This window comes from Hypanus sabinus, chromosome 9, assembly GCF_030144855.1.
Source record: "Hypanus sabinus isolate sHypSab1 chromosome 9, sHypSab1.hap1, whole genome shotgun sequence".
NCBI lineage: Eukaryota > Metazoa > Chordata > Chondrichthyes > Myliobatiformes > Dasyatidae > Hypanus > Hypanus sabinus.
This window is the reverse complement of record NC_082714.1, coordinates 168,677,012-168,700,857: the sequence shown is the minus strand read 5'-3', so window position 1 is coordinate 168,700,857 and position 23,846 is coordinate 168,677,012. Positions and strand designations below refer to the sequence as shown.

Sequence of the window (23,846 nt, the reverse complement as noted above, 5' to 3'; positions counted from 1 at the left end):
GATAAGATAGAAGACAATAATCTTGCCTGGACAATAGAAAGAAAACGGATGTTTGAAAAAATAGATGCGCTTGAAAACTCTAGTAGACAAAATAATATCAAAATTGTTGGTCTTATGGAAGGTACAGAGGGAGAAAATCCAATAAAATTCTTTCAAGAATGGATTCTGAAAATTTTGGAAATGAAAGAAGGAAGCCAAGTCATTGAAATTGAAAGAGCACACAGAGCTTTATGACCAAGACCTCAACAAGATCAAAATCCAAGATCAATTTTGATAAAATGCTTAAGGTACCAAGATAAAAAAATGATCTTGAAGGCAGCTACTCAAGGTGCTAAAAAGAGAAATGGGCCATTGATAATAGAAGGGAAAAGAGTTTTTTTTTAATCCAGACATAAGTTACGATCTTCTGAAGAGGTGGAAGGAATTTAATCCAGTGAAAAAATCTTTATGGGAAAAGGGCTATAAATTTTTCTTGAGCTACCCAGCAAAATTGATAATTTTCCTGGATAACGAAGAAAGAAGATTTTTCGTTGACTACTGGAAAGCGGAGAAATTTGTACAAGAATTACCTGATGTCCACGAAGAGAAGTAAAGAATTATAGAAATGAAATGGACTAATGATGAAGACTGAAACAAGGTTGGATTTGACGGACATTTATAAAAAAAATAGTTGAGGAGTATTAATTGGGAGTAGAGACATTAATTATTTTCTTTTTTTTTCTTCACTAATATATTTTCTTTTTTTTTGCGGGGGAGCTGGAGGAGCTCCTGATCGATGGCTGCGAGTTTTATGTGTAGAATCATGGCGATTGCCATGACCGTAAAATGGGGGGGGGAAGTAATGTTGTGTTCTTTTTATTCGCAACACTAGTGGGGGGGTACTTTGTTTTTTTTTATTATATATTAGTTATCTTTCTTCTATTTTTCTTCTTTTTTGCCTGGATGGTTGGGGAGAGACTCATAGCAACATGGAGAATTTTAAAGAGTTCCCAAGGTATTATGAATGATTAATTTACTTAATTTTTTAAGTTTTAATGTTAATGGAATTAATGGACCTGTGAAAAGAAAAAGAGTTTTAACATATATTAAGAAAATGAAAGGAGATATAGCTTTTTTTACAAGAAACACATTTAACAGAAACAGAACATAAGAAATTAAAGAGGGATTGGGTTGGAAATGTCATTGCAGCTTCATTTAATTCAAAATTGAGAGGAGTTGCAATTTTGGTTAATAAATCTTTACCAATTAAAATAAAAAATGTAATAATTGATTCTGTGGGGAGATATGTGATTATACATTGTCAATTTTTTTCAGAATTATGGACTTTCATGAATCTTTATGCACCAAATGAAAATGATGCAAAATTCATACAAGAAGTTTTTTTGAACTTGGCTGATGCACATGATAAAATATTAATTGGCGGAGATTTTAATTTTTGTTTAGATCCAGTTTTGGATAGGTCAACTAAAGTTGCTACAAAATCAAAAGTAATAAAACTAACTTTATCATTAATGAAAGATTTAAACCTGATTGATATATGGAGAAAAATTAATCCAAGAGAAAGAGATTATTCATTTTATTCAAATAGACATAAAACTTACTCAAGGATTGATTTTTTTTATTATCAAAAAATATTCAAGATAGAGTGAAAAGTGTGGAATATAAAGCAAGAATACTGTCAGATCATTCCCCCTTGATAATGACAATGATAATGATGGATAAGGAAGAATTGATTTATAGATGGAGATTTAATTCAATTTTATTAAAACATCAAGATTTTTGTGATTTTATGAAAAAACAGATTCAATTTTTTTTGGATACAAATTTACATTCAGTTGAGGATAAAATTGTATTATGGGAAGCGATGAAAGCATATTTAAGGGGTCAGATTATAAGTTATACATCTAAAATTAAGAAGGACTACATGGCAGAAATAGATCAATTGGAAAAAGATATCATAAAGTTAGAAAAAGAATCTCAAAGATATATGACAGAAGAAAAACGAAGACAACTTGTTAATAAAAAACTACAATATAATACACTCCAGACATATCGTACAGAAAAAGTAATTATGAGAACTAAACAGAAATACTATGAATTAGGTGAAAGATCACATAAAATTCTTGCTTGGCAATTGAAAACAGAACAGGCTTCTAAAACAATAAATGCAATTAGAACAAGTGTAAATAAGGTTACTTATAAACCTTTAGAAATTAATGAAACTTTAAAAAAATTTTATACTGAACTATATCAATCGGAATCACAAAATAAGATTGCTGAGATAGATAAATTTTTATCTCAAATAACCTTTCCAAAATTAAATTTGGAAGAACAGAAAGGATTAGATATGCCCTTTACATTAAATGAGGTTGAAGAAGCTTTAGGATCACTTCAGAGTAATAAATCCCCAGGAGAAGATGGTTTTTCTCCTGAATTTTATAAAAAATTTAAAGATTTATTAATTCCTCCTTTTATGGAATTAAGATACCAAGTGGAAAGAATGCATGAACTCCCACAATCTTTTTTAACAGCAATCATAACTGTATTGCCAAAAAAAGATAGAGATCCTTTAAAACCAACATCATATAGGCCTATTTCTTTGTTGAATACAGATTATAATATAATAGCAAAAATTTTATCTAATGGAATATCTAAATACTTACCAAAATTAATACATATGGATCAAACAGGTTTTATTAAAAACAGGCAATCAATGGATAATATAACCCAGTTAGTATAATTCATTCGGCACAAAAAAGAGAGGAAATGAGTGTGGCAGTTGCTTTGGATGCAGAAAAAGCATTTGATAGATTGGAATGGGATTTTTTATTTAAGGTATTGGAAAAATATGAGTTAGGAAAATCTTTTATACAATGGATTAAAACCTTAAATACTAATCCTCAAGCTAAAGTAGTTACAAATGGTCAGATTTCAACACCATTTTGCTTAACGAGGTCAACTAGACAAGGCTGCCCATTATCACCTGCTTTATTTGTAATGGCAATAGAACCATTAGCTGAATTAATTAGAACAGATTCAGACATTGGGGGCTTTAGAGTTAATCAAGAAGAATATCAGATTAATTTATTTGCTGATGATGTTTTGATTTATTTAACAAACCCATTGCAATCTTTGCAAAGATTATCTTTTAGATTGGAAGAATATGGGAAAGTATCAGGGTATAAAGTAAATTGGGATAAAAGTGAAATTTTACCCCTTACCAAAGGAAATTATAAACAATGTCGATTAGTAACTCAATTTCGATGGTCAATAAATGGGATAAAATATTTAGGTATTAGAGTTGATAATAATGTAAAAAATTTATATAAGCAAAATTATTTGCCATTATTAAAAAAAATAAAAGAGGATCTTGATAAATGGATGATGTTACCAATAACATTAATAGGCAGAGTTAATGCTGTAAAAATGAATATATTTCCTAGATTGCAATATTTATTCCAAACTTTACCAATACAATTACCTCAGAAGTTTTTTCAAGAACTGAATAAATATGTAAGGAAATTTCTTTGGAAAGGAAAGATGTCAAGAATATCATTGGAAAAATTGACATGTAAATTTGATTCAGCAGGGTTACAACTTCCAAATTTTAAGAATTATTATAAAGCAAATCAACTTAGATTTATTGCGTCTTTTTTTGATGACGAAAAACTGGCATGGATTAGAATAGAATTAGATAAAATAACCATATATAACAACCACATATAACCATATAACAATCACAGCACGGAAACAGGCCATCTCGGCCCTCCTAGTCCCTGCCGAACTCTTAATCTCACCTAGTCCCACCTACCCGCACTCAGCCCATAACCCTCCACTCCTTTCCTGTCCATATACCTATCCAATTTTACCTTAAATGACACAACTGAACTGGCCTCTACTACTTCTACAGGAAGCTCATTCCACACAGCTATCACTCTCTGAGTAAAGAAATACCCCCTGGTGTTTCCCTTAAACTTCTGCCCCCTAACTCTCAAATCATGTCCTCTCGTTTGAATCTCCCCTACTCTCAATGGAAACAGCCTATTCACGTCAACTCTATCTATCCCTCTCAAAATTTTAAATACCTCGATCAAATCCCCCCTCAACCTTCTACGCTCCAATGAATAGAGACCTAACTTGTTCAACCTTTCTCTGTAACTTAAGTGCTGAAACCCAGGTAACATCCTCGTAAATCGTCTCTGCACTCTCTCTAATTTATTGATATCTTTCCTATAATTCGGTGACCAGAACTGCACACAATATTCTAAATTTGGCCTTACCAATGCCTTGTACAATTTTAACATTACATTCCAACTTCTGTATTCAATGCTTTGATTTATAAAGGCCAGCGTTCCAAAAGCCTTCTTCACCACCCTATCTACATGAGACTCCACCTTCAGGGAACTATGCACTGTTATTCCTAGATCTCTCTGTTCCTCTGCATTCCTCAATGCCCTACCATTTACCCTGTATGTTCTATTTGGATTATTCCTTCCAAAATGTAGAACCTCACACTTCTCAGCATTAAACTCCATCTGCCAACATTCAGCCCATTCTTCTAACCGGCATAAATCTCCCTGCAAGCTTTGAAAAACCACCTCATTATCCACAACACCTCCTACCTTAGTATCATCGGCATACTTACTAATCCAATTTACCACCCCATCATCCAGATCATTTATGTATATTACAAACATTGGGCCCAAAACAGATCCCTGAGGCACCCCGCTAGTCACCGGCCTCCATCCCGATAAACAATTATCCACCACTACTCTCTGGCATCTCCCATCTAGCCACTGTTGAATCCATTTTATTACTCCAGCATTAATACCTAACGACTGAACCTTCTTAACTAACCTTCCCCTTACTAACCTTTCTATCTTTCTACCTTTTTATCCTAAACTAACCTTTCTCCTAAAATAGGAGAAAACATACCAGAAGATTTTATATATAAATGGGAATCCAAATGGATACAGGAAAAAAAATCTCCTATATTAAGACACTTGATTGATTTATGGAATAAGGTAAATATGGATGATGAGATAAAGAAATCTTTATTAGCAAAAAGAACTTTAATTCAAAATGGGCTTATTCCTTTTACAATGGATAATAAACTTTTATATAATTGGTTCCAAAAGGGGATTAAATATATAGGTGATTGTTTTGAAGGAGGTATATTGATGTCGTTTGATCAATTAAAAAATAAATATAAAATATCAAATAACACTCTTTTCTGTTATTTTCAATTAAAGGCTTATTTACGAGAAAAGCTGGGACAAACAATGTTGATGCCAAAACCTAGTGAAATAGAAATATTAATTCAAAAAGGAAAAATTAAAAAATTTACATCTTGTATGTATAATTTGATTCAAAAACAGACAATTAAATCAGGAATTCATAAATCAAGACAAAAATGGGAATTTGATTTTAATGTTAAAATTGATGGAAAAAACTGGTCAAGATTATGTTCTGATAGTATGAGAAATACAATAAATGTTTGACTTAGATTAATACAATATAATTTTTTACATCAATTATATATAACACCACAGAAAATAAATAGATTAAATTCAAATATGTCTGACCAATGTTTTCGATGTAATCAAGAAATTTGTACTTTTTTACATTCTACTTGGTCTTGTTTTAAAATTCAACCATTTTGGATAAATCTAAGACTTTTATTGGAACAAGTTACTGGAGTACAACTCCCACATAGTCCAGTATTATTTTTATTAGCAGACATTGAAGGGACAATACCGAAATTTAAATTGAATAAGTATCAGAAAAAATTTATAAAAATTGCATTGGCGGTAGCCAAAAAAGTTATCGCAGTTACTTGGAAATCTGATTTATATTTAACTATGAATTGTTGGAATAATGAAATACGTAGTTGTATTCCACTTGAAAAAATTACATACAATCTAAGAAATGAATATGATATATTTTTTGAAAATTTGGCTCCCATACTTACAAAAGATAGGATTAAATACATAGGTCCTTTGAAGATAAAATTATAAAGTAATTGGGGAAAGTAAAAATAAATATTAAGATTATTTTGAACTCCATGGAGCATGTGGGGATCCTCCGATATCCAGGCAATCTTTCTCTTTTTTTCTTTCTTTAGATAAGGGTTAAGGGGGGGGGGGAGGGTTAATATTATTTTTCTCACTATTTTATCATCACATTTATTCTTTGTATTTTTCTAAAATTTAATAAATAAATAAAAAAAAAATTAAAAGATCTGCTTTCAATCAACTTTGGTCAGTTTCTCTCCCATGCCTCTGAAATTCCTTTTACTCCACTGATAAATCTAACTTTATCTTCTCCCCCTGAAACTACAGGGTGAATTCTGCAATTTCTTAACTCTACTACAAGGATTCTACATCTTCCATATCTATGTCACATCTTTCTAAGGATTTGATTTAATTTTTTACCAACAGATCTACTCCAATTTCTGATAATCCTTATTCACCCTCATCTCTTATTCTCTTTCCTTCAGTTCTCCCATTTTGTCCTTTTTCCCTTACCCCTCATCACCATCCCCCTTCCTCCTTTTATTCTATCTATCTACAACTCACATATTTCACCTACAGGCTTTCCCATCCACTTCCATCTGTTCTTCACCTCTCCACTAATGGTTTTTCATTATCACCTGGTTGTCAGATTCAAGCATTGGAAGTCTTTGTCTTTCTGCTTATCTCTATCCCCTCTATGGATATCATCTGCCCTCATTTTTTGTTTACCTCCATCTACATCCAACTGCCTTTGACTCCCAACTCCATCTTGCCTCCTCACAGATCTGGCTTGATTTGTCTCATTCACTATTCCTCCTCAGTTCATCATTCTCCTTCTGCTCTCTATTTTGGCTATCTTCTTTCTCTCACCTTTGTGCTCATGGAGGGTTTTGAGCTGAAACATTGACAACTCTCCGTACTCACCCCACTGAGTTTCTTCAGCAGATTGTTGCTCAAGATTTCAGCAACTGCAATCTTTCATGATTCCTTAACCTATCTATATCTGCTTAAAGCCTTTCTGCAACATTTCACAAATATGTTGTGGTTGTCATTGTTCATCATGTTCTGAGTAAGACAAAAGCATCTAATCTGTAGTGTTGTGATATATGTATAGAGCTGGCTCATTAGACAATGTGATCTCAAAAGTTTCTTTCACAGACAGACAGAGGCACATGGAACTTAATTTCCAAGATTTTCTCCTTCATGAATGATTCTGGAAATTTGGATATTTGGAGATTTCCACAACCCAAGGATAAAGTGCTTTCATTCTTTTCACATGTTTATCATTCTTACTCCAAGTAAGCCTAGTAATCCAATAGTTAAATACACTTTATGAATATGGTTTCAACTTCGGAAATTTTTTGGGTTGAATCAATTTATTTTAGCAAGTCATATTATATCTAACTTTTTTTCCTATCCCTCTATTATGGACCAAGCCTATTTGACTTGGAAAACTAAAGGTATATTACAATTTTGTGATTTATTTTTGGATAATTGTTTCATGTCCTTTGAACAATTATCTAACAAATATAATTTATCTAGATTCCATTTCTTTAGATATTTACAGGTTAGAAACTTTTTAAATACCGTCCTTCCTACTTTCCCGAATCTATATTCAATGGATAGTTTGGAAAAATTTTTAGATTTAAATCCTTTTCAGAAAGGTGCAATAGCAACTATCTACAATATAATTATGAAAATACGTTCAGATGCATCTAATAAAATTAAAAATGAGTGGGAAAGGGAACTTAAGCTTATTTTACCTATCGAAAAATGGGAAAAAAATTCTTCAATTAGTTAATTCATCCTCTATATGTGCTAAACATTTGTTGATACAGTTTAAAGTAGTGCACAGAGCCCATATGTTTAAGAATAAATGAGCTCGTTATTACTCTCATTTAAGTCCAGTGTGTGATAGATGTCATTCTGAAACAGCCTCTTTAGCTCACATGTTTTGGTCATGTTCCTCTTTGAAAAAATATTGGGAAGATATCTTTGATTTTATTTCAACTGTATTGAAACTGTATTGATTTACAACCTCATCCTATTACTGCAATTTTTGGTTTACCAATGATAGAACCACATCACTTAAACTCTTTAGCACGTCAGATAATTGCATTTCTTACATTAATAGCTGAAAGATCTATTTTGCTGAATTGGAAATAGATTAATCCTCCCACCATATTTCACTGGTTCTCTCAAACTATGTTATGTTTAAACTTTGAAAAAAATCAGAAGATTTATATATGATCCATCCATTATTGTTTTAATATATGCAGAGAGGTTTGGAATTAATGACACTAATGGTTCTTTTTTGATGTTACAAACAGCCCATGTTCTTTTCTTTTTCTTAGTTTTTGGCTAGTATTGTCTAGATTAGTTTTTTTGGGGGGTATATATATATTTTTTTCTTTTTGGATATGTTAATCCCTTCTTCTATGTATACTTACATTTCTACTAGAACAATTTTGGGAGGTTTATTACCTTTGTATTAACTGAATACATATTTATATATGTTAACCATTAACAATGTAATCCCAATAATTGTATAGTAATATGTTATATTCATTATTTTGATATTAATAAAAAGATTGAAAAAGAAAAGAAAAAAAAATTACTAGGCTTACCTATAGCCCTCTATTTTTCTAAGTTCCATGTCCCTATCCAAAACTTTCTTAAAAGACTCCATCGTATCCGCCTCCACCACCATTGCTGGCAGCCCATTCCACGCACTTACCACTCTCTGAGTAAAAAACTTACCCCTGACATCTCCTCTGTACTTACTCCCCAGCACCTTAAACCTGTCTCCTCTTGTGGCAAACATTTCAGCCCTGGGGAAAAGCCTCTTGACTATCCACACGATCAATGCCTCTTATCACCTTATACACTTCTATCAGGTCAGCTCTCATCCTCCATCACTCCAAGGAGAAAAAGCCGAGTTCACTCAACCTATTCTCATAAGGCATGCTCCCCAATCCAGGAAGCATCCTGGTAAATATCCTCTGCACCCTTTCTATGGCTTCCACATCCTTCCTGTCATGAGCCAACCAGAACTGAGCATAGTACTCCAAGTGGGGTCTGACCAGTGTCCTATATAGCTGCAACATTACCTCTCAGCTCCTAAATTCAATTCCACGATTGATGAAGGCCAATACACCGTACACTTTCTTAACCACAGAGTCAACCTGCCCAGCTGCTTTGAGTGTCCTATGCACTCAGACCACAAGATCCCTCTGATCCTCCATACTGCCAAGAGTCTTACCATTAATACTATATTCTGCCATCATACTTGACCTACCAAAATGAACCACTTCACATTTATCTGGGTTGAACTCCATCTGCCACTTCTTAGCCGTTTTGCTTCCTATCAATGTCCCGCTGTATTGTCGGACAGCCCCCTCACAATTCTCAACACCCCCAACCTTTGTGTCATCAGCAAATTTACTAACCCATCCCCCCACTTCCTTATCCAGGTTATTTATAAAATCACGAAGAGTCAGGGTCCCAGAACAGATCCCTGAGGCATGCCACTCATCACAGACCTCCATGCAGAATACGACCTGTCTACAGGCTCTTGCTTTCTGTGGGCAAGCCAGTTTTGGATCCACAAAGCAATGTCTCCTTGGATCTCATGCCTCCTTACTTTCTCAATAAGCCTTGCATGGGGTACCTTATCAAATGCCTTGCACTATATCCATATACACTATATCTACCTCTCTTCCTTCATCAATGTGTTTAGTTACATCCTCAAAAAATTCAATCAGGCACGTAAGGCATGACCTGTCCTTGACAAAGCCATGTTGACTATTCCTAATCATATTATACCTCTCCAAATGTTCATAAATCCTGCCTCTCAGGATCTTCTCCATTAACTTACCAACCACTGAGGTAAGACTCACTGGTCTATAATTTCCTGGGCTATCTCTACTCCCTTTCTTGAATAAAGGATCAACATTCGCAACCCTCCAATCCTCTGGAACCTCCCCCATCCCCATTGATGATGCAAAGATCATCGCCACAGGCTCAGCAATCACCTCCCTCACCTCCCATAGTAGCCTGGGGTACATCTCATCTGGTCCCTCAAAGTTTAAAGTCTATCCAATTTAGCCTGGTGGTAGTGCCACACAACGCAGTGAAGGGTTCCTTCAATGTGCAGATGGGATTTAGTCTCCACAAATACTGTACGGTGGTCACTTCTACCAATTCTGTCATGGACAGATGCTTCCATGGCAGGCAGCTTGGTGAGAATGAGGTCAAGTGTGTTTTTCCCCTCACCATCTGCTGTAGTCCCAGTCTAGTAGCTATCTCCAGTAGGACATGACCAGCTCAGTCTGTGGTGGTACCACCAAGCCAATCTTGATGATAGATATTGAAGTCTCTTACCCAGAGTACACTTTGTGCATATACAGAATGGTACAATCCAGTGCTCATTGTTTCCAGTAGTGTATGTTAATGTTAAAACTCTTCTGGGAATTCCTAAGAGCATCACATTACTTTTTGCCATCTGTCAGCTCTCCATAAAGTAGCTCTTCTGTATTTTGTCTTTTTGTCATTCTTCTCACAAGTCATGTCCACCTGATTTGTGATTCTTTCAACAGACTGTAAATGTTGGGCAGATTAGTTTAGCACAGAACCAAGTATTTGATATCAAATATTCTGTACAGACAGAGCACGTGGAAATGGTTAAACATCTGTCATGTCTGCAGTACACCATGTTTTGCAAGCATAAAGTAGGTATGACCACAACACAACATCTCAAAAGATTAAAATATTAAAAACTACTTGGGCAGGTACATGGATTAAAAATGGTTTTGAGGGATATGGGCCAAATCCAGGCAAATAGGATGAGCTTAGATAAGAATAATCGTATATTTACGGTGGAAGTTGATCATTTCCTGATCAGTCAGGGTATAAAAGGATATGGTGTGAAAGCAGGTGTATAGCATTGAGTGGGATACCAGGTCAGCCCATGCAGCCGACTCAATGGGCTAAATGGCCTGATTCTGCTCCTATATCTTATGGTGTTAATAAGCATGGATCAGTTGGGCTGAGGTGCCTGTTTCCATGCTGTATGACTCTGACTCTATTCACTGTTGTAAACTATCCAGTTGAAATATGAGATGTTTCTCTAGGACAGGTGTTCCCAATAATACCATGGATCCCTACTATTAACCAAGGGTTCTGTTGACCTCAGGTTGGAAAATCTTGCTCTAAGGAATTGAGAGATATAGCAGAGCTATTGACACACAATGAAGGGTGGTTCACCTGTGCTTTCCTGAAGACTACAATATTTCCTTTTGTCTAGTCCATGTTGAAACTTAGGTTGTTTTTCTCACACTATTTGAAAGCCTCTTAACCTCCTCTCTGCACACCAACTCACCACTATTGCTGATGAGGCCACCCGCTGTACTATCATCAGCAAACTTGATGCAGTTTGAACTGAATCTGGCAGTGCAGTTGTGAGTCTGCAGTGTTAACAACAATGGACTGAGCAAAAAACCTGAGGGGCACCAGTGCTCAGTGTGATGGAGCCTGAGGTGTGACTGCCGACTCGGACTGGCAGGGTTTTTCTGTGAAGAAGTCCAAGATCAGTTACAGAGAGGGGTGTTAGGTCCTAATGAGGACAGTTTACTTTCCCGCCTGAGGGATGATCCTGTTAAGTGCTGAGCTGAAGTCAATGAACAACATCCTGGCCTTTGAGGCATCGGTTTCTAGGTGGGAAAGGAGGGAGGGGAGGGCAGAGACTATGGCATCAACTTTGGACTGGCTTGAGTGGTAGGTGAACTGGAAAATGTGACTGGAAGGCGGAATTTTATACAATCCATCACCAGCCACTCAAAACACTTCATGAATGTTGAAGTCAGTGCAACTGGGAGATAATTGTTTAAGACAGGTACTGTTGCTCTCTTCTGCATTGGAATGATAGTGGCTGCCTTGAAGCCAGCAGGGGCAGTGGGCCGTTTCAAGGATGTCAGTTACGACCTCTGTTAGGTGGGCCGCACAGCCCCTCTGCACCTGACCAGGTATGATGTGCAGCCCCAAAGTTTACTCTGCCTATGATCCTCCTCATCTCAGCTGCTGTCAAATAGGGTGCCCGTTCCTCTGGGGGAAAGATATCACAATATCAATATCACAAGATTCAATGCATCAAATTGTACATAGAAGGCATTCAGATTACCAGGAAGGGAGTCGTCACTGTCACTGACATGCATGAACGGACTTGTAATCGGTTAAGGTTTGTATACTTTGCCACATGCACCGCCTGTCCTAAGTGTCACAAAAATCTCTGTAGATTTTCTGTGCATACTCACACTTTGCCTTCCTGATGACACAGGTTTTGCTCACCTTAGAATCATCCTGTCCCGTTCTGAAAGCAGTGTCCTGATTGCTAAGCAATGCACAAACCTCTGCAATCAGCCATGGTATCCGGTTTGCCCTGGCAGCGTAGTCTGGGTTATTATCTGGGTGCGGGTAGTTGGGACTAGGCAGAATATCAGGTTGTCAAGGCCTAGATGGGCCAAAGGACGCGTTTCTATGTCATAGTACTTTATGACTAAACAGAGTTTAGTTTAGCAAAACTAGTTTAGCAGTGTTTTGTCTCCCAACCACACCTGAAACCTCGGGACATACAAAGCCTGCTGAGTGACATAGCAGGAACAAGTTGTACAAACAGCAAAGTACTAAAAGCCAAACAATCTGTTATTTTCTGTATTATCTGGGAGATAAACAAAGGCTAGGGCAGAGACTGTCTGCTGAAGCAACAGGGGATTGTTTTCATCCTATCTTAATAGAAATAGTCTTCAAACAAACATCATCTCCAAAAGGTGATGTGTCATGTGTAATGCCACAGCACTATTGTGGCAATGCCCCCTCAACCCCAACAGTGCACAATCTCAGCATTGCCCCACCCCCACACTGTAGCACTCTCTCAGCTCCGAAGATATTTTCCTTAATTACCTATGCCTAACCTAACTTTGAAACCTCGATCAAGCAATCCCTCCCTCTCTTGCTCCAAACAAATCCAGCCAATCTAAATTTGCCATTGACATGACAATAGGTGGAAGAGCTTGTTGCGAAGAGTACACTTGGAATCTACAACGTGATATAGACAGGCTGAGTAAGTGGGTGAAAACTTAGTAAATGGAGTTTAATGTGGAATTGTGTGAGGTCATACTCTTCAGCAAGACAACTGCGAAGGTAGAACTCAACAGGTCAGGCAGCATCTATGGAGAGGAATAAACAGTCAATGTTTCGGGTTGAAACTCTTTAGCAGGTCTCAGCCCAAAATGTCAACTATGTATTCCTCTCCACAGATGCTGCCTGACCTGCAGAGTTCCTCCAAAATTTTGTGTGTGTCACTTTGGATTTCTAGCAGCTGCAGAATCTCTTGTATTTGTGTTTGCAAAGGTAGAAGATTGCAGTTGAGATAATTATATAAGGGTTCATGTCTTTTATGCAGAAATAACAATAAATGAGTAGCAGATGCAATGCTTGTTTAGGAGGGTAAATGGTCATTTAATGATCATTCGACCATACATAAATACACATGAATACAGCCAAATGAAACATCGTTCCTCCGGGGCCAAGGTGCCACACACACTACCAAAAGTCATACAAAGCACAAGGCACATACAGAATACCAAGTAAACATACAATCACACAAAAAATATATAGCCCAAGTCCCTGAGTAACATGTCCTGTAAATTGATGGTGTATGGGTGTCATCGGTAAGAACAAGCAGTTCTGAGCGATCTGCAAATGAATGTATGTAGGCATGAACACATGCAATCCAGTTTGTCATTCCACTGATTGAACACTGGAGGGAAATACCAACAGGAAGGGCCAGCCCCTAACCCAGTATGGTCACTGCTCTATTGCAATAGTGTTGGTGTTTATAAAAGGGAATTATAATTACAATTATACGTGGCCACACCTGGTGTACAAAGGTACCCTTGTTTAAGGATATACTGGCTATAGAGGTAGTTCAAAAGAAATTTACTAGACTAATTCCAGGAGGAGAAGGTTAGACTCATAGGGCCATAAAGCACAGAAAGTGGCTTTGTCCCACCATATTGATGCAAAATATGCCAAGATCATGCTGAATGGCAGGGCAGGCTTGAAGCAGTTTATGATGGCACTGGACATGTTCAGTGACTACATAAGGAACTAAGGAAACTACTAAACACCTTATTAAAGTTAAAGTCTGTCCAGAGCCTTATAGGCTCATCAGCCTGGTGCTTATGCCTGTTTCCATGGCGAGAAATGACTGAGAGTATGCCAGTCTATCGCAAGGTTAACCCCCGGCATTTTGCCAGTACCCATTTTCAGCTGGGTGGACTGCAGCAATGCGTGGTTAAGTGCCTTGCTCAGGGACACAACACACTGCCTCGGCTTGGGCTCAAATTTACAACCTAGTCAAGATCAGGGAATGTCCTGATGTCAAATTGGCTTAAGCACTGGGCCAAATTGGAAAGGTTGGGTATGGGTTAAATTGTCTGGGTGGGGTTCAGGCCCCAGAACAGTTGGAGAGTTTTAAGCGCCAGGCCAGATTGGAAAGATCAGTGTGTGTCTGGACTGGAGGTGAAGCGAGGGCCGGTTCTGCCCAGTTATGCTCTCTGCTCCATGACATTTACTCACCTCCATGCTGAACTGAGGCTGTGGCCTGCTCCAGCTGCAGAGATGCCTGGTTTTGTGTCTTTTGGAAAACTTCAGTTCCGAAGCAATTTTTATTGCTTGTACAATTTGTTTTCTCCCTCTCTCTGTGCATTGGATGTTTGACTGTCTTTTTTCTTAATAAAATAGGTTCTTTTGACGTTTTGATGAATCTCAAGGTTGTATAATGGAGGGGAGGACAGAGGGAGTTGGGAGAGTGAGGGGGGAGGGGGGAGTGAGAGGGAGAAGAGGATGGGGAGAAGAAGAGTAGGAGGAGGGGAGAGAGAGGTTGGAGGGGGAAGAGGGGAGGAGGGTAGAAGGCGAGGAGGGACTGACTGACTGCCCTAAAGACAGGGGCTTGGAGTTGCAACACCATTAGACTGTAACATTTGGTACAGCGGGTTTCTGGTCTCCACTCAGTCACCTTTTTCTCCCACTCACTGGCGAGAGGGAGCCTGTCTGAGATACCCAAGGGTTAGTTTATGAACTAGTTTGATGGATTCGGGATCAAGGGCTTCTGCTACTGCTCACATAGTGCTGTGGTGGGGTCAGTGTTTCTGCTGGCACAGGTGGGGTGAGGGGATCAATTCTTTTATGAAAGAATTGTGTGAAGCGAAGGGGGAGCTTTGATGTTTCAATCGTTCTATGGGGATGTATGTCAGTTTGTCTGTGGACATATACTGTATACATAGTCTGATATTAAACATACTTTTATCTTTGAAATCCATGTTCTTTCTTCATAACTGAAGCATTGCATCCCAAGCCTCAGTGAAACTGTTCCATCTTATACTGTGTCTTGTGCTAAATCACTATCTCTTACATATCCTACACTCTTGGGTGGACAATTTCATTTATGGGAAAATCTAAACTAGTGGCTATGGTTTGAAAACAAGGGGTCAGCTCTTCCATAAAGTAAAAGGGCAAATCTTGAGAGTCTTTGGAATTCTTCTCCTTGTAGGCAATGGAGAAGCAAAGTATTTGAAAACTTCCAAAGCTCACCAAGACCGTGCATTCCATCTACAGCTCACTGAGACTGAACAGCCTGACTTTGCTCACCAATAGACGACATCCTGTCAACGTAGGAATCTCACTGACTTTTTCCTGAACTATCAATATGAAGATCTTATTTTCTACAAGGTGTCTTCACTGATTCAAACAACAGGTATTTGCTCATTGGTTGCTAAAATTTGACTGGACATTTAGAAGAAGAAAACAGGAAAGACAATTAATACTGAAATATTTTGTATTATATTCTTCATATTATTAGGACAAATCTTAAATACATCATAGAAAAATAGTTCAAAGTTTACAAAGATTTTAATTGTTAATACCTGGAGTCATTAAGATTTGAGTGAAACTTGCAATATGCTGCTTATCACTCGGAGCAGTAGTTGTAAACATCTCACATCACCATTATCTATCCAAGGCTAGAATAACTAGCGATGACTTGTTCCATGGTTGTAAAACTGTCTAGAAATTCCTCCTCTGAGATTCCATGTTTCACATACTGATGCACATAAGCCCTATAAGATAAAGTGAAAAAAAATTCTGAACAAAGATGTTTCACAATTTAGAGGATGTCCCTAAACATTAGGGATGTCTATGTTTCCTACTAAGGAAAATGTGGGAGTTGATTTGCCTACAAAGAGCAACATGATAAAAAAAATTAGAGAATATATTTTAGCAACATTTGTTGAGGGGTAAATATTGATCAATGTTGAAGAGCCTTTCTGCTCTACAGATGGTACCATGGACGAAATAAGTGACCTCAATTTAAGATCCATAGGAAAACAACTCTTGTAGGAGCACCCAGCATGAAATTTATGAAAACAAGAGAAAGTAAGGTTAAAACAAAGGAAATAAGAAAGCAAGGGATAATACATGGATGGGTTTGGTTTATAACTTCAATAATAGCGTCACATTGGAGAAAAATTACTCAAGAAATAAGAAGGGTTTGTTGTTAAGCCAATGTATTGATTGGAAGAAAGACAAAACAAAAATCAAATGACGAGTTTGCAAATGCGTTTGCTAGAGTGAAACTTCATGGAACAAACTAAGGAGCAAATTTTCTTGGATCTTATCTTTTTAATTAGTAATCTCCATCTTCTAAGGAGCCCACTTGTCAGAAAATCATATTAAGATAGAATTTAATATGTAGTCAAGCGGGAATGCAATAATCAGAAACCAAAATGAAACATAAATATAGACTACCACGTAGGTCTAGAAGGTAATAGATCTCAGAAAAAAAGGAAAAGGATTAATCTTTAAGATTTTGCCATTTAATTAAAAAATGATTGACATGTTACTTAGATAAAGAAAATGAGGATAACTAAGGAAAGGGTTAAGTCCAATAAAGGATAAAAGAGGGAATTAATGCTAGGAGTCAGAGAAATTGACTGAGGTATCAAATGAGCTCTTTGTGTCAGTATTTACTGAGAAGGTTATGAGGCCAGATGACCCTAAGACATAGGAGAGGAATTAGGCTATTTGACCCATGAAGTTCTGTCATTCCATCATGGCTGACTTATTATCCATTTCAACCCCATTCTTCTGCCTTCTTCCCGTAAACTTTGACGCCCTGACTTATCAAGAACTCATCAACCTCCACCTTAAGTATACTCAATATCTTAGCCTGCACAGCTGCTCATGGCAATGAATTCAACAGATACCCTACCCTCTGGCTGAAGAAATTCCTCCTTATCTCTGTTCTAAATGAACGTCCCTCAATCCAGGGGCTCCCAAATTTTAGCATCTATCAATGGGCTCATGGACCCCAAATTGGGAACCTTCATGTCTCATCTGAGGCTGTGCCCACTCATCCTAGACTCACTTACTATAGAAAACATCCTCTCCACATCCACTTTATCCAGACCTTTCAATATTTGATAGGTTTCAATAAGACAACCCCCCATCCCAATTCTTCTAAACTCTAGTGAGTACAGGTCCAAAGCCATCAAACACTCCTCGTACTGTATGTTAATCCTTTCATTCCCAGAATCATTCTTGTGAACTTCCTCTAGGTCCTCTCCAATGCCAGCATGTTATTTCTCAGATATAGAAACATAGAAAACATACAGCACAATACAGGCCCTTCGGCCCACAAAGCTGTGCCGAACGTGTCCTTACCTTAGAACTACCTAGGCTTTACCAATAGCCCTCTATTCTTCGAAGCTCCATGTACTTATCCAGGAGTTTCTTAAAAGATCCTATCAGTTCTGCCTCCACTACCTCCACCAGCAGCCCATTCCACGCATTCACCACTCTCTGCGTAAGAAAACTTACCCGACATCTCCTCTGTACCTACTTCTAAGCACCTTAAAACTATGCCCTCTCATGCTAGCCATTTCAGCACTGGGGAAAAGCCTTTGACTATCCACATGATCTACGCCTCTCATCATCTTGTAAATCTCTATCAAATCACCTCTCATCCTCTGTCGCTCCAAGGAGAAAAGGCCGAGTTCACTCAACCTATTCTCATAAGGCATGCTCCCCAATCCATGCAACATCCTTGTAAATCTCCTCTGCACCCTTTTTATGGTTTCCACATCCTTCCTATTAGTGAGGTGACCAGAATTGAGCACAGTACTCCAAGTGGGGTCTGACCAGGGTCCTATATACAGGCAGTCCCCGGGTTATGAATGAGTTCTGTTCCTGAGTCCATCTTTAAGTCAGATTTGCATGTAAGTCAGAACAAGTACATCCGGTATTATTTAGCATCAGTTAGTCAAACGTTTGCCTTAGTATATAGTATATATTTTACTTTTTTATGCATATAAAACACTTAAGAAATGTATGTATTCCAATAATTAAACCACTGCAGTGCTTAGTAATAATTCTAGCTTTCATCGGGGCAGGGCCCTTCACATGCTCCATTATTCTCACTTTGTCCTTTAAAATTTTTCCCATCATCGACCAACTGTAGCCTAACGCTTTTCCAATGACCAATGGCGTTTCACCTCTTTCCAAACGCTTTATTATTTCTACTTTATTTTCAATCACGATCGCTTCCCATCAACGGAACAGAAACACTGCAGGCTGCAGGTCTGACCTCCGCTGGCTCCCGAGGTCCGCTGGGTCCTAAGGACCACCGCACTGAATTCTCCGGGTCTGAAAGTCCACTGCACTAGGACAGGTTAACTGGGACAAGTGGGGGCTGTGCTGGGTTTGGGTACTGTATTTGATCCTCTACAATATTCCGCATGGGAATTTAAACTGGAGGTGGCAGAGTTTTTTTTTACGAGGTCAAGTTGCGAGCTTGACATCAACCCGGCATAGATGGTATGGGAGTCACTAGATCGACATCAACCCAGCACGGGAGCGGCCTGTCACTGGATCAAACTTGGGAAACTGCGTTCTCGAGCCCGGCGCTGATCTCACTGCGCCACCAACTGACCGGAACCGGGGGGATGGGGGCGGGGTCAGGGTGAATCTTGCTAAGAAAAATTTAAGCCAAATACAAAGTTAAACACTCAACACAGTGTCAATGGCAGTGACTTAAAATGGCGGACGGCGTTCTCCTTCCTCGGTTCGAGAGTATGAGTTGTCTGTAAGTCGGACGTTCGTAACTCGGGGACTACCTGTAGCTGCAACATTATCTCTCGGCTCTTAAACTCAATCCCACGGTTGACGAAGGCCAATGCACCGTATGCCTTCTTAACCACAGTCAACCTGTGTAGCAGTCCTGTGGACTTTGACCCCAAGATCCCTCTGATCCTCCACACTGCCAAGAGTCTTACCATTCTATATTCTTATATTCTGCCATCATATTTGACCTACCAAAATGAGCCACCTCACATTTATCTGGATTGAACGCCACCTGCCACTTCTCAGCTCAGTTTTGCATCCTATCAATGCCCCGTTGTAACCTCTGACACTGTCCACAACACCTCCAACCTTTGAGTCATCAGCACATTCACTAACCCATCCCTCCGCTTCCTCATCTAGCTCATTTATAAAAATCATGAAGAGTAAGGTTCCCAGAACAGATCCCTGAGGCACACCACTGGTGACTGACCTCTATGCAGAATATGACCCATCTACAACCACTCTTTGCCTTCTGTGGGCAATCCAGTTCTGGATCCACAAAGCAATGCCCCCTTGGATCCCATGCCTCCTTACTTTCTCAATAAACCTTGCATGAGGTACCTTATCAAATGCCTTGCTAAAATCCCAAAATTTGGCCCCAAACTGGCCAATGCCTTATACAGTCTCAGCAATAGAGGATGTTTAAAGGTAGTGTAGGACATGCTAGTGTGCAGGGAGATTTTGAGATTATGGAGCAGATTGGATAAGACCCTAGGACTTGATAGCGTATATCCCAGAATTTTAACAGAAGCAAGTGAGCAGATTGTTGGGGTTTGACAAGGGCCTTTGTGTTCTCACTAGCAATAGGCAAAGTCACTGAGGACCAGAGAGTAGCAAATGTGCCTTTTTCCAAAAAGGAAGTAGGGGTAATCCAGGTAATTACAGACTAGTGAGACTTGCATCAGCAGTAGGGAAAATACGGTATTGAAGAGGATTCAGAGGGATAGGATTTATGTGCATTTGAAAGGCATGGCCTGCGTAGGGACAGTCAGGATAGTTTTATGCAACCCATTTTAATTCCACTTCCCACTCCCATTTTGCTATGTCAATCCATAGCTTCCTCTACTGTCGCAATGAAGCCACACTCATTTTGGAGAAACAACACCTTATATTCTCTCTAGGTAGCCTCCAACCTGATGGCATGAACATTGATTTCTTGAAATTCCAGTAATGCCCCCCCAACCCCCCACTCTCTCCTTCACCAGTCCCCATTCCCTTTTCCCTCTCTCACCTTATCTTCTTGACTGCCCATTACCTCCCTCTGGTGCTCCTCCCCTATTTTCTTTCTTCCATGGCTTTCTATCCCCACCTATCAGATTCCCCCTTCTCCAGCCCTGTCTCTCTTTCACCAATTAACTTCCCAGTTATTTAATTCATTCCTCCCCTTATCACCTATCACCTTCTGGTTCTTTCTCCCCTCCCCCACCTTTTAAATCTATTCCTCAGCGTTTTTTCTCCAGTCTCAGCCTGAAACGTCCACTGTACTTTTTCCATTGATGCTGCTTGATCTGCTGAGTTCCTCCAGCATTTTGTGTATGTTGCTTGGATTTCCAGCATCTGCAGATTCTCTCTTGTTGGCTTTGTGTAAGGCAGGCCATGCCTTATAAACTTGAATGAGTTGTTTGAGGAGGTGATAAAGGAGCATGATGAGGGTAAGGCAGAGGACTTTAGCAAGGAATTTGATAAAGTTCCCCATGCAGGGCTCATTCAGAAAATAAGGACACCTGGAATCCAAAGAGACCTTGGTTTCAGGATCCAGAATAGGCTTGACCTCAAAAGGCTAAGGGTGGTTGTGGATGGTACACATTCTGCATGGAGGACGGTGACCAGTGGTGTTCTACAGGGATTTATTCTGGGACCCCTCCTTTCTGTGATTTTTAAAAATGACCTGGATGAGGAAGTAGAAGGGAGGGTTAGTACGTTTGCTGATGATACAAATGTTGGGAGTGTTGTGGATAGTGTGGAGGGCTATCAGTGGTTACAGCAGGACGTTGATAGAATGCAGAACTGGGCTGAGAAGTGGCAGTTGGAGTTCAAACCAAATAAGTGTGAAGTGTTTCACTTTGGTAGGTCAAATATAATGGCAGAATATAATATGCTCTCATGGTAGGTTGATTCAGAAGGTAAAGATGTATAGGATCCAATGTGAATTGAAAGCTTGGATTCAGAACTGGCTAGCTCATAGAAGACAGATAGTAGAAATGGAAGGCAGTTATTCAGGCTAGAGCTAGGGTCATTGTTGGAGCCTCTGCATCAAGATCAGCACATTGTTGGCTGAATGGACTGTCCAGTATCAGACCATAAGATCATAAGACATATGAGCAGAATCAGGCCACTTGGCCCATCAAGTTTGCTCCACCATTCAATCGTGGCTAATCCTTTTTTCCCCTCTTCAGCCCCACTCCTTGGCCTTCTCCCCCTAACTTTTGATGCCATGTCTAATCAAGAACCAATCACCTCTGCCTTAAATACACCCAATAACCTGTCCTCCACAGCTGCCTGTGGTAATACATTCCACAAATTCACCACCCTCTGGCTAAAGTAATTTCTCTGCATCTCTGTTGGATGCCCCTCTATCCTAAGGTTGTGCCTTTTTGTCTCTTGTCCTTAACTCCCCCACCATGGGAAACATTCTTTCCACATCAACTCTGTCTAGGCCTTTCAACATTCAAAAGGTTTCACACTCCCATTCTTCTAAATTCCAGTGAGCACAGATCCAGAGCTATCAAGTGACCCTTGTATGATAACCCTTTCTTTCCCAGAATAATCCTTGTGAGGCTCCTCTGAACCCTTTCCAATGCTAGCAAATCTTTTCATAGATGAGGAGCCCAAAACAGTTCACAATACTCAAGGTGAAACATCACCAGTGCTTAATAAAGCCTCAGCATTACATCCCTGTTCTTGTATTCTAGATCTCTTGAAATGAATGTTAACATTGCATATGGCTTATCACCAACTCTACCTGCAAGTTAACCTTTAAGGTCTCCTGCACGAGGACTCCCAAGTCCCTTTACATCTCAGATTTTTGGATTTTCTCTCGTTTAAAAAATAGGCTGCACATTTATTTCTACTACCAAAGCGCATGACCATGCATTTTCCAACATTGAATTTCATTTGCCACTTTCTCGCCCGTTTTCCTAATCTGTCTAAGTCCTTCTGCATCCTACCCGTTTCCTTAGCACTACCTGCCATTCCACTATTTTTGATATCATCTGCAAATCTGGCAACTAAGCCATCTATTCCATCAGCTAAATCATTGTTATACAGCATAAAAAAGAAGTCCCAACAACCGATCACTGCAGAACACCAGCAGTCACTGTCAGCCAACCAGAAAAGGATCCTTTTATTCCCACTCACTGCCTCCTACCAATCAGCCAATGCTCTAACCATGCCAGTAAATTCCTGTAATGCCATTGGTAAGCAGCCTCATGTATGGCAACTTGTCAAAGGCCTTCTGAAAGTCCAAATATACAACATCCACAGTATTTCTTTTATATATCCTATGTGTAATCTCCTCAAAGAATTCAAACAGGTTCATCAGGCATGATCTTTCATTAAGAAAACTATGCTGACTTTGTTCTATCTTGTCCTGTGTCACCAAGTACTCCATCAGCTCATCCTTAACAATTGACTCCAACATCTTCCCAACCACTGAGATCGAGAACAGATCTATAATTCCTTTCTGCTGCCTTCCTCCTTTCTTAAAGAATGGAGTGACATTTGCAATCTCCCAGTCCTCTGGCACCATGTCAGAGTCCAATGACTTTGGAAGATCATTACAAATGCCTCCACAATCTTTACCACTACCTGTTTCAGAATCCTAGGGTGCAGTTCATCTGGTTCAGTGACTTATGTACCCATAGGTCTTTCAGTATTTTGAGCACCTTCTCTCTTGTAATCGTAACTGCACTCACTTCTTTTTCTTTGCATCCTTCAACATCTGGCACACTGCTATAGTCTTACACAGTGAAGACAGATACAAAATACTCATTTAGTTCATCTTCCATCTCCTTGTCCTCTATTATTATTTCTCCAGCCTCTTTTTCTGGTGGTCCTACATCTACTCTCATCTCTCTTTTACTTCTTACATACTTGAAAAAGCTTTTACTATTCACTTTGATATCATTTGCTTGCCTGTTTCCATATTTCATCTTTTCTGTGGGTTGTCACCTTATCGTGGTGGAGAAGCTTGTATGGTCTTGAGATCCCAAGAGACATGCCATCAGGAGCTATGCTCCTGGTAGGGTCACCCATGGCGGTAAGGTCAAGGGTGAGGTCCCTGACAAAGAACAGTCCAACCAAGACCTCAATGGTTAAACAGGCAGACAAAGTTACTTCAGACTCAATGGCTGTGAAGGCAGATGAAGGCTACAGCAGATCTATCAGCTCCAATCATCGTAGTTTCCATGTCATTGAAATCAGTTGGTTCATTTGTGAAGTATCGTGTGCTTCTTGGAGTGCAACATCTAGTACATGTTAAACAAATAGATGCACAGGTGTCTTCGCTCTGTGATAGATTAACTGAATGAAGACCATCATCCTCGACCTCAAGGGATAGCCATGATGACTTTTCCCTCCTAATAATTCTTTTAGTTG

At 39.0% G+C, this 23,846-nt stretch overlaps 1 protein-coding gene across 3 annotated transcripts in view; it reads right to left on the bottom strand.

Moving 5' to 3' along the window:
- Positions 1–13,516: 13,516 nt before the first annotated feature.
- The window catches only part of tubd1 (tubulin, delta 1), a 73,250-nt gene continuing 62,920 nt past the window's right edge, over positions 13,517–23,846 (bottom strand). For all 3 annotated transcript variants that reach the window (XM_059981113.1, XM_059981115.1, XM_059981114.1), the window contains one exon: positions 13,517–16,189. In XM_059981113.1, the coding sequence (XP_059837096.1) occupies positions 16,084–16,189 (106 nt within the window). In that variant the 3' untranslated portion in view covers positions 13,517–16,083. The remainder of the gene's footprint in view (positions 16,190–23,846) is intronic.